General features: G+C 28.6%; 1 protein-coding gene across 1 annotated transcript; it reads right to left on the bottom strand.

Moving 5' to 3' along the window:
* Positions 1–11,365: 11,365 nt before the first annotated feature.
* On the bottom strand, positions 11,366–14,050 carry LOC111021650 (tryptophan N-monooxygenase CYP79A68-like). Its single transcript, XM_022298677.2, has 2 exons — positions 12,899–14,050; positions 11,366–12,431 (listed from the first exon to the last, which is right to left on the bottom strand). Exons 1-2 carry the CDS (start codon positions 13,895–13,897, stop codon positions 12,102–12,104), a joined length of 1,329 nt encoding a protein of 442 aa, XP_022154369.1. The 5' UTR covers positions 13,898–14,050; the 3' UTR covers positions 11,366–12,101.
* Between the last annotated feature and the right edge of the window lie 1,427 nt (positions 14,051–15,477).

The following is a 15,477-nucleotide window of genomic DNA, read 5'->3' as shown; positions in this document are numbered from 1 at the left end:
TAAATATATATATATATGTCACATCACATTAAATGCATATTTGTTTTAAAAAAAAGTTATATATATTATATTATATTATATTATATATATAACCGTTTGACACATCCATATATAACATTTTATTATTATTATTATTTTATCCAATCAAATCTCAACCTTTGATTTTCAATCATTAAAGATCTAATAGCCCAAATTCAATTTCGATTTCAAATTTATTTTCAACTTTTCCTCACCTATTTAAACCCCACTTCCTTCAACATTTTACACAACTTATTCTCTCCCAATTTTCTCTCCAATTTCTACATTGTTAATCTATCTTCAAAGCTTCAATTTTTGTTCTATATTCTTGAGGGAGATTTTTTATTTGAGAGATATTTGAGCTTCCAATTTTATTTCTTTTAGCCAATTTGAGAGTTTTTATTTGTAAGAATTTTTTCTTACAAATTTGTGAGTAAATATTTGTATACCCACTCTTTGAGAGAGTTTGTAAGTTCGTTTTCAAATTTCATATCCTTTGTAAGGGTTGCTCTTGAGCCCTAAAAAGAGCATTTGTAACGGTTTGTTCCTGAACCGTGAAAAGGATCGGGTTTCTTCTTGCTCCCGGAAAAAGAAGGTTTTATACCGGTTTGACTCCTACCGTGGAAAGAGTCAAAGTTTCTTAATCAAATACCCAAGAGGCGCTTGGGGAGTGGAGTAGGCCGATTGTTGCCGAACCACTATAAAATTTCCGGTGTCATTTTCTCTAACCCTACTCTACTTAATTTTTGCAATTAATTTTCTTTATTACAAATTGCATAAAATTAATTGTTCGAATTTATTATTCATATTTATGCTCAATGTTTATATTTGAATTATTTGGGTGGTGAAATTAATTAGGGTGTTTGTATGTCTAATTTATTGTTTAATTTGTGATAAAATTAATTGTTCCTAAAAAGTTTACTTATTTGTTTAAATTTGGGTCCTAGTAAAAAGTTTACAAAGTTTAATTAATCCCTATTCACACCTCCCCTCTAGGGTTGTCATACCGATCCAACAAGTGGTATCAGAGCGAGGTTTAGCTCTTCTACATAAATTATTTTTCAAATTTACCTTGATATTAAGTATCTTGTTATTTTTTGAAAAATTATTTGAAAAGCTTAATTGCTAGAGCTATGACAACTTTAGATTTTTTGGAAAGTTATTACATTGATAGACCTCCTTTCTTTGATGGTAAAAAGTATGATATTTGGAGACATAGAATGAAAACTTTTTTGCTTGCTATTGATTTTGATATGTTGTATGTTTGTGAAAATGATTTATCAAAATCCAAATTAAGTGATGAAATGATTTCTTTTAACATCCAAGCTATAAATATCATATGTTGTGCTTTAGATAAAAATATATGTGATAAAATTTCACATTTAACACATGCATATGATATTTGGAATTTTCTTGATGATGCTTATAGTATTGAAAATTCTCCTTGTACTACTAATGATTTATTTGATGTGAAGGAGAATTATAATTCTCAAAATCAAGAAAAATTCCATGAAGTGGAAAAAGAAAAACGTGATAGATCCTCATTGTGCTTGATGGCTCATTTAAATTATGGGAGCGATGTTGAAAGTGATGAAGATGAGGTAAATCATAAACCTCCTTCTTATGATGAATTATTTGATGCATTTGAGAATATGCAAAATGACCTTCAAAAAATTAGCTCTAAATATGTTAAACTATCAAAGAAGTATAAGACATTATCCATAGAGAATAAATCTTTGATAGATGAAAATTCTTGTTTGAAAAATAGAGCTACTAATGATATGTTGTTGCATGAAAATATTGATGATTGTTATGATGGGAAAAATATCTTGAATGATCGGATTAAATTTCTTGAAAAGGAAAATGAGGATTTCACATCTTTAGCATATGAATTAAAATTGGATTTAAATGATTTGAGAAACAAAAATGAGAAAATTGAATCTTTTTCTTTGGAGTTAAAAGATAAAATTACTAGTTTAAAAAGTGAAATTGTTATTTTAGAAACTAGCAATATATCTTTAGAAAAAGAGAAAATTTCTTTTATTGACTAAATTAAATTTCTTGAATGTGATAGTCGTGAGAAAAGTGATTTTTTGCATGTGCTTAAGGAAAAAGAAATGTTTGCCATTAAAGAGCTTGAAATTGCAAACGAGTCTATTAAGAAGTTGACAATAGGTACTCAAAGATTACATAAAATAATTGAAGTAGGCAAAACTTTTGGTGATAAGAGAGATTTAGGCTACATAGATGAATGCTCTACTCCTTCAAGTTCTAAAACTATCTTTGTTAAAGCATCACCTATTGTGTCTAAACTTAATATGCCTAATGTTGTTTCTAAGAATGCTAAAACTAATTTTGTGCATATATGTCATCATTGTGGTATTGAACGTCATATAAGACCTAAATGCTTTAAATTGAAATATGCACAAACTACTTCTTATAGAAGAAATTTTTCTCAAAGAGCAAAGCCTCACAATGCTCCAAAAGAAAATTTCACAAAGAAAAGTAGAGTGCATAAATTTATTGCAAAAGATAATTCATTGCATAATGTTAATTGTTCATCAAGTGGCAAGTATGGACATAAAGCTTTTGTTACTTGTCTAAATCCAGTGCTTTAAATGTCAAAGGAAATGTTAAATTTATGCATAAACATGGAAATGATAGAAATATGCATGTAAAATCAAACCTTGTGCCTAATCATGCTTGTGGTAAAACTAGTTGTATGCCTAGTGCTAAATTTGTGCCTAAGCATGTTCATGGAAAATCAAATTATATGCATAATGTCAAATTTGTACTTACATGTCATTTTTGTGGAGTTAAAGGTCATATTAGACCAAATTGTTTCAAATTGAAAAATTCTCCAAAGAAAATTTTATTTAAGAAAAATATTGTGCAAAATAATTTTGTTAAGAAGAAATTATTGTCTAATGATTGTGGCAAAATTGATCATAAATTTCATACATGTTATTTGCCAAAATTAAATACAAATAATGTTGGAACTAACTTGAAGTGGGTTCCAAAATCTATGCTTCCTTTTACCATGAAGGACCCAAGAAATGGGTACCAAGATCTTTTGGTTGAGCTTTATTTTTGTAGGTATGTTTCAAGAAGCAAAAGGTTGCTTTGGACTTCAAATTGAAAATAAATTTCAAATGAGCAATGTCATGGCTTGCTTGAACCTAACAAAGGAAAATTGCATATGTGGTAACCTTTATTTTCTTTAGATTATTTTGCTATTGATATAATTTGTTGGCATAATTATATTTTTTTTTTTTGGGCTAGAGAAGTTGAGATTAGCTTCTTGAATTTTATTTGAATCAAATGTCTTTGAGTAAATTGAGAATTTGTTTAGCACTTATGTCTATTGGTCGATTATTTATGGATTAGTGGATTAATGCTCTTGAGTAAACTGCAAATATTTTTTTTTTGCGTTAGTCTTTTTACTTGATTATTCATGAATTAGTGAATTAATCTCTTGAAAAGTATGTGGTAGATTTTGTTGAGATTTATCCATCATCCTTATTGCTTAATGGATTAATATTCTTGAAAATATTGTGATAAACTATTTTGAGATTTATATCCATAATCTTGATGGCTTATTATTTAAAATATTGGATTATATGTCTTGGAGAAATTATTGAATATCTATTTTGGCATCTTTTACATGATATTCGAATATTGGTTTCTAATATTTATCAAAGTTAATTTATCAAAATATTGAAATTTTGATGTTAAGATTTATCCAAATTGCTTGATTCTTTGATAAACTTAAAGTCTTTAATTTTTGGTCCATTAGTTTCTTGTTATTCTTGTGTTTTCTTGAAAAATATTGTTATGGATGGTTGATATTTTGTGTTGTGAAATATTGTTTTTGATAGGTGATGGTTATTGTTTACTCTCTTTAAAGAATTTGTTTAGATGCTTTTTGGCCATAAACTATGTGCTCTCTATGAAAATTAATTTCAAAATTTTGTTCATTATTGAAAATTGTTTGTTTTGAAATTTTTTTTGAAAAAAGTGGTTGAATTCTTTGTCATAGGGGGAGTAGCTAAGAATTAGTTTATATTCTAGAATTTCGTTAACATGTTGCTCAAAAGTGTTTAATTGATTTTTGTGATTTTTGCATTGTCTATCTTTGATTAAATTCTTTTGTAGTGACATAAGTCAAATTAATATTTTTATGATGTCATTTGCCTATATTTAATTTGTAATTTTTTTTGTGACATAAATCGGAGTATACCTATGATCAGAAACAATTGGTATCAGTTTTTGCCTATATTTAATTTGCAATACTTTTTAAGTGGTATAAATGATGATATTGTTTTGTTGTTAATTGATATCAATGTTGATTGTTCTTTATAAATTGTTTTGTTTAGCCTTTGATATTTTTGGTATTTTGATTTTATTTTTGGCATATTGATGGTGTTTTAATTCTTGATGTTTAACTTTTTTAGATAAATTGATGAGTTCAATTGAGAGTATCTTTCATGTATGTGATTTATTGTGCTTAATCATGAGAATTAAAATTGCTCTTTTGGAATTATACTTATCTTATGTCATATTTTATTGAATGAAAATTTTGTGGAATAGTTTGATAATTTGTTTAAGATAAATTGATATATCATGATTTGTTTTTATATATATCTATCTTGTGCAATTTGTTGAGATAATTTTTGTTTATATCTTTTATCTCCTTGATATTTATTGATATGTCTTTTTAAGAGGAGAATGCATATCTTTAGGGGGAGTTATAATACTTCATTTGTGAATGTGATAAAATTATTTCTACATATTGCTTTTTATTGTTTATGTGATTTTTTTAAGAGTATGTATAGTGATTTCGACATTGAGTATGTTGGGAGAATTTGGTGAAAATGTTCGAGTTTATTAAAGCTAAAATTGCAAAAACTCCCATGAGCACCTCCCTTAAGCTTGACAAAGATGAAAATGGTAAATGTATTGATACTAAAGCTTATTGAGGTATGTTGAAACTTTACCCCTCTTATGCTATTGTTTATCTATTTAGGGGGAGTAAGTATTCATTGAATTAAAATTTGTTTTAGAATTATTTTCTTATAAGTGATGCTTCTTGATTTTTCTTGTTAATTTTTTTTAGAAGGCATTTTGATAGGGGGAGTTTTACAAAAACTTGTGCTAAATGTCTTTTTTGTCCCTTATAAAAGGAAGAGTTAAATTGCTTTTAAAAGATGAGCTTTCATGTTTTTATTATTTTTCTTACTTGTCCTTTTTGATTGATTCCAAAAGGGGGAGAGATAATAAGAAAAATAAATGAAATTGTGATTAATTTTGTTAAAATTAAATTTATGTTTGCCTTGATTGTGCTTCATGTTATATCACACACCACTTTGATTACATTTTTCTTGAGTGGTTTGTAATCATCAAAAATGGGGAGATTGTTGGCTTTTTGACCCTTAATCTCGGTTAATTAATTTAATTAATTAATGTTTTGATGATAACAAACACACTTACTATTAATTGTTTTTGGTGTGTAAGAATTATTGTTATAAAACATAAATTTATTATGAGCTTCAATAATATTATATGATTTACTGATAATACATATTTTATTTATTGATAATTTTAGTGTTTTAAAGTGTTCACAGCGTAGAGCTCGATACGATGATTCCAACGAATTTCTAATTGCCCAAATCGAAGCTCAAACGAAGAAATTATGATCGAAAGAAGTTAGAAGAAAAATTACCTGATATGGATGACGTGGCGGCTAAATCAACTAAGTGGTCCAACAAAATGTTAGAAACATCTTGTTCTTTCTTCAACAATTTCTGATCTCTAGTGGACCTCTCAATAGGATTCGAACCCAGATGAAGTTCTGACCATCTGTCAGAGAAAAAAGAACGAATGGATCTTGTAGGATTCCCGAGAAATTCTTCGATTTCTTCCGGAAGCGGATGATTATTCATCTGCTTGACATGTGGCATGGTGTTAAAAAAAAACAAAGTTACCGTTGAAGGTAACTTAAAAGAAAGAAAAAAAATAAAAAGTAAATATATATATATATATATATATGTCACATCACATTAAATGCATATTTGTTTAAAAAAAAAGTTATATATATTATATTATATTATATTGTATTATTTTATATTATATATATATATATATACAGTCGTTTGACACATCCATATATAATATTTTATTATTATTATTATTTTATTCAATTAAATCTAAACCTTTGATTTTCAATCATTAAAGATCTAATGGCCCAAATTCAATTTCGATTTCAAATTTATTTTCAACTTTTCCTCACCTATTTAAACCCCACTTCCTTCAACATTTTACACAACTTATTCTCTCCCAATTTTCTCTCCAATTTCTACATTGTTAATCTCTCTCCAAAGCTTCAGTTTTTGTTCTATATTCTTGAGGGAGATTTTTTATTTGAGAGATATTTGAGCTTCCAATTTTATTTCTTTCAGCCAATTTGAGGGCTTTTATTTGTAAGAATTTTTTCTTACAAATTTGTGAGCAAATATTTGTATACCCACTCTTTGAGAGAGTTTGTAAGTTCGTTTTCAAATTTCATATCTTTTGTAAGGGTTGCTCTTGAGCACTAAAAAGAGCATTTGTAACGGTTTGATCCTGAACCGTGGAAAGGATCGGGTTTCTTCTTGCTCCCGGAAAAAGAAGGTTTTATACCGGTTTGACTCCTACCGTGGAAAGAGTCAAAGTTTCTTAATCAAATACCCAAGAGGCGCTTGGGGAGTGGAGTAGGTCGGTTGTTGCCGAACCACTATAAAATTTCCGGTGTCATTTTCTCTAACCCTACTCTATTTAATTTTTGCAATTAATTTTCTTTATTACCAATTGCATAAAATTAATTGTTCGAATTTGTTATTCATATTTACGCTCAATGTTTATATTTGAATTATTTGGGTGGTGAAATTAATTAGGGTGTTTGTATTTCTAATTTATTGTTTAATTTGTGATAAAATTAATTGTTGCTAAAAATTTTACTTATTTGTTTAAATTTGGGCCCTAGTAAAAAGTTTATAAAGTTTAATTATTAAACCCTGTTCACCCCCCTCTAGGGTTGTCATACCGATCCAACAATATATACATAATATATACTGTTTCAAAAGTCATATATATAATACTAGTTAGCCACACGTGCGATGCACATGAAATTTTGTAGTTCTATTTTAAAGTATAAAAATAAAAAATATATATAAATCGTTACAAATTATAATGAAAACTTAATTTCATGGGAACGACTCATGGAATTACAGCTTAGGTGAATTGTAGTAGTAGTTATCATTGTGACGAAAGTAAAGTCATTGTTGATAGCAACAGTCAGGTTCCAACTGAAAATGTTAATAATGTAAAGGGAAATTGCGAGAATGAAAGAAAAAAGTTAGAAAATTTTTATGGATGATTAGTGAAAATATTTTGAGAGTGCAAAAGAGAGATTTAGCACCAGAAAATTCTAGAGAGAAAGAAGAATAAAGAAAAAAAATATAGCTCAAATCATCCTACAAAATGAGGGGAAGAAAAGGTCTTAGTGGTGGAAATGAAAGAGTTTAAAAACTCTTGAAATCCCAAAGCTTTTGATATTCAAAAACTAAATATAATTAAAAGATATAATTATTCAATTAATCTAAGTTAAAACAAAACTTTTTATCTTAAATTTTATTAATATAATTTAAATTAAATTAATATAATTTAATAGTTATAGACAATTAATTATGAGGGACATATTTTTTAAATTAAAAATTTTATAGAAAATGAAAATTGTGTAGAAAATATAGTATTCCAACCAAAAAAATAAGACAATAAAATAAGATGTGTAAAAAATATTGAATATCATATAAATTTGAAATAATAAATGTGGTTATCAAATTTTAATTAAAAATATTTTTATAAATTTGAAAATAAGCAAATCTAAGACATGATACATTCAATCAAATTATGTAACTAAAAATACAAACAATGAAATTATTTGTTAGATTGTCAAAATTATAATAGAAATAAATAAAATTGTTCATTTATTACTCTTGGACCATATTTACTTCAACTGAATGATAATGGAGGAATAAGAATCAATTTTTTCATTCCGTTTACCAATGTGTAGGAATGAGAATCAAATGGTCGGATCTACCCACTTTTTTTATTCTCGTTCTCTAAAAATGAGCAATCTCATTCCTCTTCTGCACTCATATCAATCTCATTCTTATTCTTTATTTCGTGGGCCCCACACATTTATTGCACCGACTTTTCTACTGCTCTCTCATCATTAATAAGACCCATAACTTTTTATTTAATTCTTTTATCTTTTTTATTTCTTTTTCATTTACACTATTAATCATTCTTCTTTTAGTAAAAATTTATATCTAGTTGACGTGATTTTATTATAAAATATTATAAAATTATATTTAATATTTAATATTTTAATTTAATTTAATTATTATTAATTAATATCAGATTTTTTTAAATACAATTCATTATTATTAATTATTATAATAATAAAATTTAAAAACATTATTAATTAATAAAATTTTATATTAAATGATGATGATTCCAAAATAAAATAGTATTTTAGTAGATGTAATTTTGTTTTAACTATTTATTATTTATTAATATTAATATTAAATAAATTGCGATGGTAAAAAAATATTTACTATCAATAATATAGTAATAAAATAAATTAAAATATATTATTATTATAGTTTACAAAAAAATTAGCACAACAATGTATTTGTAATTAGCTATAAAGAAGAAATGAGTATACTACTAATTGTCATATATCTGATTCCAATTCGGATTCCAAATAGTTTTAGTAAACATTGTCAAATGAGCTGATTCTGATCCAAATTTTTTTTTTGGTAAACAACATCAAAGGAATAACATTCTCATTCCGATTGATTTTTATTCCGATTCATTTTCATTTTGATTCCTTAAACATGTCCTTAAACTACTTTTTAAAATTGAAAATTGACAAATCAAATATCTTTTTTTTATTTTTAAAATGATAAATATAAATGATATTGCATATTTAAAATATAAAAATAAAATCTCAAATAAGAGAAAGTAAAGAATTGAAATTTGAAAAAGAAACTGAATAATGTGTACTGCCATGAAATCATTTAAAAAAATGTGGGATAAAGAATCACACGACCAAGAAAAATAAAATAAGAGCTACACCAATAAAAAAGACATATTAAGATAAACAGGAAAACTAATACTAAAATATGACATGAATATAGTTTAAAACTTGAAAAAACATTAACTGAATATTAAATTGAACTTGAAAAGAACCTTAACTAAATATTAAAACACGAAGACGAAGGTATCATGAATATATAAAATTTAAAATAATCTACCTAAAAAGGTTAAAATAATATAAAAAAACTAAAAGTTAAAAGATAGGAGGAATACATAATTTTATACTCTACCTCTTTAATAGATTAAATATATTTTTGAATTCAGATACTATCAGAGTAGGTACAAAATTAAAAGATATAAACATAGAATTTAAAAGTAGTTAAAGATATATAACAGCAACCACCACATCAATCTAGATAGATACAGTTTAGAAATCAAATAATTAAAATTAATAAATACATTTTTTGTTTTTTTAAAATTTTAGAATTCATGACCCATAAAGATGAACTGCTTTTCAATGGACGAAATAGGAAAAATCATGGGAACAACAATTAGATGAACTTGTAGTCTCGTTGGACAGAGGCATTGTCTTACAATTGCTATGGATGAATTGCAAAATCACAAAAAAGAATATGTTATATAGTCAATTTTTCTATCTATTCTTAAATTTATCTCAACATGTATCTTCATTTACCGTTAAATGGACAATGAAGAAGAAAGATGCTTGTATCTTGGTCATGGAAGTGTATTGACATGGTTATTCCTCTCTTAGGTAAAAAATATATAAACATAAAATAAAAAATCGAAAAGATCACGAAAACAATAATAAGTGGGATAAATACAAATATTAAATATAACTTTATAGGGATCCAAAAAAATAATTAAAGAGAAAACAATAATCATTACATGACAGTTTATAAAAAATAATACTCAGAATATGATAACAGTACAATAATTCACAAAAATTTATAAAACATAACGCTCAAAATTCACATCAATTTTTATGTTTTACTTCTTCATCAGCTAAAATTAATTTTTGTATTCGCAAATCTTGATTTTGGCATACTTCAATGTTTCCTATATGAAGAACAAAAACTTTTAATTTCCACTCATTTTGAAAATGTACGAGTTATTTGATAAAAGAAGAGATTTTCGTAGACATTTCGGGAGAAAGAATATATGAGTTTTTAATTTACACTCTTTCATTTTATAAATGGTTTGTAAAGGATGAACAGTCATACATCTTCATCGTTGGATGCACTACTTCTATAAATGGTTTCTAAAGCAAGAACACTCACACCTCTTCAACGTACTACTTCTCTAAACAGATACTTCATTCAAATAATACCATCCGTAGAAGAGGTACATGGAAGAATATATAATATAGATGAAGGATAAACTTGATATATCTTAAAAAGTTGGGGGCAAAATGGGGAGGTAAAGATTATAGATGTATTTTGTGGCCAATTTGCCAAAATATTCTATTTTATTTTTACTTTTTTGAATTTAAACAGAAGGAATTTGAATCTAAAGAAATTATTAATACCTTTACCAAAATTATACCAACTTGTCAAAATCATATATAATTCAAGGACGTGGGGTTGTCGAGACCATTGGAAACAAGAAATTGCTTGGACCAAAAATTTCAATTTTTGTTGAAGAATATATATATATTTTTTGTAGGGTGTTCAACGATGACCTTTAGCAAGTTTTCTTTTTTTTTTTTAATCTCTTTCAATCTATTTGTCTTCTTGACTTATTAAATTTTTATTGACACGTCGATATTTTTATATGTCTATAGATTCGACATTGATCAAATATATGGAAATATCAATAAAATTAGACATAATATTAATATTAATAATTTAAAACTTATTTTTAAAATGTGAAATGTTTATTTCTGATGAAATTTTTGTTTTTATAATTCTTTCAGAAATATTCATCAATATATCGATATTTTCTATAAAATTAAGATTACATGTGATCGACATCGACCTTTAAAACTTTGATGACTTTAATGTTATCATATTTTCGCAAGTTTCAAAATTGTTTCCAAAGGGATATGCTTCGGCCATATATATAAGAAATCTTTTTTAATGTTTCCATCTTTCATAGTTTTACATTATATATATCTAAATCAATTTAACTTAAAAATAAATAAAATTTATGAAAGATGAAAAGGTTAATAAAAATCACGACATGCATACTTTATTTGTCAATAAGAATGCTCACATAGCATCTAATTATTACACACTATAGAAATAACTAAGTGCAAACATGCCAACACGAAGATAGTTTAGCAGTAGAACCATCTACTTTTTTCTTGAGATCGGAGTTGTCAAAGGTATCTATCAGGTAGTAGATCCTTTAGATTCAACGTCAATTATATGCTACAACCTTTGGATCGTGGTGGAGAATATTATGAAATTATACAAAGAGTTTCAAATCTCCATATCCTATCCCTCATACTAAAAAAACCACAAGGTGAAACACATACATGCGCAACTAAATCAAGTGACAAGATCAACTATATGTCTTAAGCTAGTTTATAGGTTTCGCCCATCAATAAGTTGGATACATATTATGAGATAGACGTGGCTCTGCATACAAATGCAATGGTTTAGGGAGGGAGAAATCATCACATTGAGAGAACTCGACCTTGCTCATTCCTGGCATTAAGTTCCACGAAAACCCTTGAAGCAACCTAGCAAATAGCATCATGGTGATGTTTGTGCCTAGTGTGCTACCCATGCAGCCTCTCCTCCCTTTAGTGAAGCTAATGAATCGTAGATTTGGTTATGATAATCCCATGTCACCCATCGTCTTATCCTTGAGATGGCGTTCTGGATCGAATCGTATTGGATCCTTCCAAATCTTCAGGTTTCGACCGAGACCGATTCGACTAAGTAGGACTTGGCTGCCTTTTGGGATAAAGTATCCAGCTACAATGACATTGGAATTTGAGACATGAGGAACATTGAATGGTGTAAATGGATGGAGTCGGAAAGATTCTCTAACACAAGCAATAAATCTAACACAAGCAATAAGATACTTAAGTTGTGGGATTCTTTCTCTAACACAGCAATAAATCTAACACAAGCAATAAGATACTTAAGTTGTGGGATATCATATTCTTGAACAAGTCTATCCCTTTCAACAATCCTATCTAGTTCTTCAATTGCTTTCTGGAGAATTTTTGGTTGATTGAGTAATTCTGCCATTGCCCATTCTACTGCATTTGAAGGATTATCAATCGTTGCCATTTGTAGCTCCTGTTATTATGAACGATGAGAAAGGTTGAAGTTAATTTGTCATATGCATGCATGTGTAGAGCTAACAACTTATCTATCCCATGAAATTTTTTTAAAAAAATTATGTTTTTGCATTTCCTTTTTTTAGTTGTCAAACATTTAATGGTGTGAGGATAATATTGGTCACCACTAATCAAGACGTATGTATTTTCTATTGAAAAATTGACAACTGAGAGAGATTTAATGAAAAAAGAAAAGAGTGAAAAAATAGAATAAAGAATTGTTAAACTTTTAATTGTGGTAGGTAGAACTGCTTAAATTTTATAGGATAAAAATTTATCAATCTTATCGTTTCTTTTAAAAGGAAATATATATATTTTCTCCCTCCCTCTCCTCTACTGGTAAAAAAGTTTAGTTAACCAAAAAGAGTGATGATGGGTAAGTACCTAAACAAATATTATACTTATATGTTTGACAAGAATTCTTACCGTGATTTCAGCTTTAATCTCTTCGATCGATAGCAACGATTTTCCATTTTCATATTTAAGCGCGATAAAGATATCAAGAAAATCTTCGATCTCTTTCCTCTTTCCATATTTCCATTGTTGCACTCTCTCATCCACAATCGGTTCGTCATGCTTTCTCACCACTTTCAAACCTTCTTTTACAATCTTTTGATGTTTGTCCACATCAAACGGCCTCAAACAAGGTATGAAATCCGATACAGAAAAGGCATTGATATACTTGAGCAATGCTAGCAGTGCTTGAATGTGCTCTTCTTCTTCAAAAGTTGGCCCTCCATCCTCTTGGCCAGCGCCGTAGTATCTTCTGTTGAATAGCACTCTTCTAATAACGTTGCCACAATAATGTAGAGTTACGCTTCTCAAGTTGACGACCGCCGCACCTTTCGACTTGGTGAGACTGAAAATGTAGCGTAAAAGAGTGTCGGCTTCGTGTGTTCTATGAGCCAGCATTTGGTGGAGGGTGGAGGGATTAAGTATTTGTGAAGTAAGTATTTTGCGCATCTTCTTCCATTGCTCTCCCAATGGCGAAAGAGCAGTGGTAAGGAATCCACGGGTTATGATTTTGGTAGTGTCGAGCATTGGTCGTGATGCAAAGACAGAATCATGGGTCTTTAGAAATTCGAGAGCAAGTTGTGGAGAAGTCACTGGAATGACGTAGGTATTCCCGAGACGAATGCATGCTATTTCAGTGTCGTACTGCTTCATTATTGCATGAATCCATTGGTGTGGCAGTGTGTTATTCGTCCACATTTCCGGGAGGCAGCCGACGAAGGGCCACGGTGTCGGGCCAGGCGGGAGAGCTGCATGGCGGGGGACGGAGAGCTTGCTTTTCCGGTAGCATTGAGAAAAGGTGAGAGAAATAATGAAAGCCATGAGAAGGGAGAAGGTGAAGGTTTTGGTCATGGCTATTGCATAGTTTTGATATGTAAATTGAGTGATAAATAAGAAAGCTTGCATGGCCATGTCTGATCTCTCACTGTCTTTCTCTCGTATTGAATGAGTGCAAACGCTGGGTTTAGGAATGAGAGTAGATATGAAAGAGTGAGAATTGAAGAGAGAGAACAAGTTATGGTTGTAACGCAAGAAGTGGTCTGAATAAAAGCAAGGAACAATAGAAAAAACATGCATATATATTTTGGCACCGATCAAAGGTCGAAAATATATGGTTTTAAGACTCTTCGTGGTCCCAACGTTACCACTGAGTATCTTCACAATAATATGATATAATCTACTTTTGACAGAATTGTCATGATTTTTTTTTTGTTTCACCCAAAAGATTGGGTACTAATTGAAATAATTATCCTCGTCTATATACCATGGATTACTCTTTTCCTAATCAATTTGGAGTTTTTTTTACACTCTTTACAACACTCACACGCCAAAGGGTGATGGGGATGACTCATAAATGCTTATTTTTAGGAAACTCTTATCAACATGCATGTTTGTTCAACAATTCAAAAAATGACCTAATTCATTGCATATATTATTTGCTTAACCTTTTTATGACAATTTTTTAAAAAGTGGTGATATAAAAAGTTTTGGTAAAAATTTTTAAAATCGGTAGTAGTTGATAGACAAATTTTTTTTCTATTCTTTTATGTAGGCCATAGCTTATGTTTGAAATGAGATGGGATATAAGAAGTGGTATGGCAAGGTTTAACTTTTTTTGCTTTTTTATTTTTAAGAAAATGGCAAGATTTTTATAATTAGGAGTAGTTGGTAATATATTATTTTGTTTTATTATTATTGTTATTATTATTGTTGCTGTTTTGTCTATGGTTTTATGTAGGCCGTTGCTTATGTTTCCTCTTTAGTGGTTGCGTTTATATGCTTCCAAAGAGCTCACGTATGATTTGAAGGTATTAAAACAGTATTTGTTAATTAAGCTAGATATGAATTTAGTGTCATTTTATTTATTTATTTATTATTATTATTATTATTTTAAATTTAGTGTCATTTTATGTTATGAAACATTGATAACTAATTGTTTACTTGAGTTGCTTTTAAAAAATCAAGGAATAGGATTGATCAGGAAAATCAAATTCTCATTCGAGTTGCTTTTCAATTGCTTTTCAATGTGTGTTTTCACTTATTACAAAGATCATTTTCTTATAGAGATAACAGAGAAGAAAAAAATAATAGTGCAACTAGACACTAATGTTAGAATTCATTGAGTGGGCCCAAGTTGTTATAATTCTTAAATTCCTTTATGCTCAATTATTGATGGTTTATGTAGGAATGGTAGAATTTAGCTAGGGACAGGAGGAGTGCTGCCAAGGTCGTGGGGTTTTTGCTGGAGTGCTGTTAGAAGAGGCGTGATTGCTGGAGCCTATTGTCGCCCGGATGCCCCAACACGTATAACACTGCAATAACTCGATGGACTTAAATTGTTACCGCGTTCATACAACTTCCAAAGGGTGCCATAAGTTTTATGGATCCGATATAGATATATAAGGAAAGGGTGTCCTAGCTACAAGAGGGGAGAGACATTTTTTATTCATTTTGGGAAGCATCTAATTCAGGGAAAATTCCCTTTTGAGCAA

The sequence above is a fragment of the Momordica charantia genome, assembly GCF_013281855.1.
Source record: "Momordica charantia cultivar OHB3-1 chromosome 6 unlocalized genomic scaffold, Mcharantia_2.0 BLBB01000006.1, whole genome shotgun sequence".
NCBI classification, from domain to species: domain Eukaryota; kingdom Viridiplantae; phylum Streptophyta; class Magnoliopsida; order Cucurbitales; family Cucurbitaceae; genus Momordica; species Momordica charantia.
The sequence above is the reverse complement of the archived record's forward strand: the minus strand, read 5'-3'. Positions and strand labels throughout refer to the sequence as shown.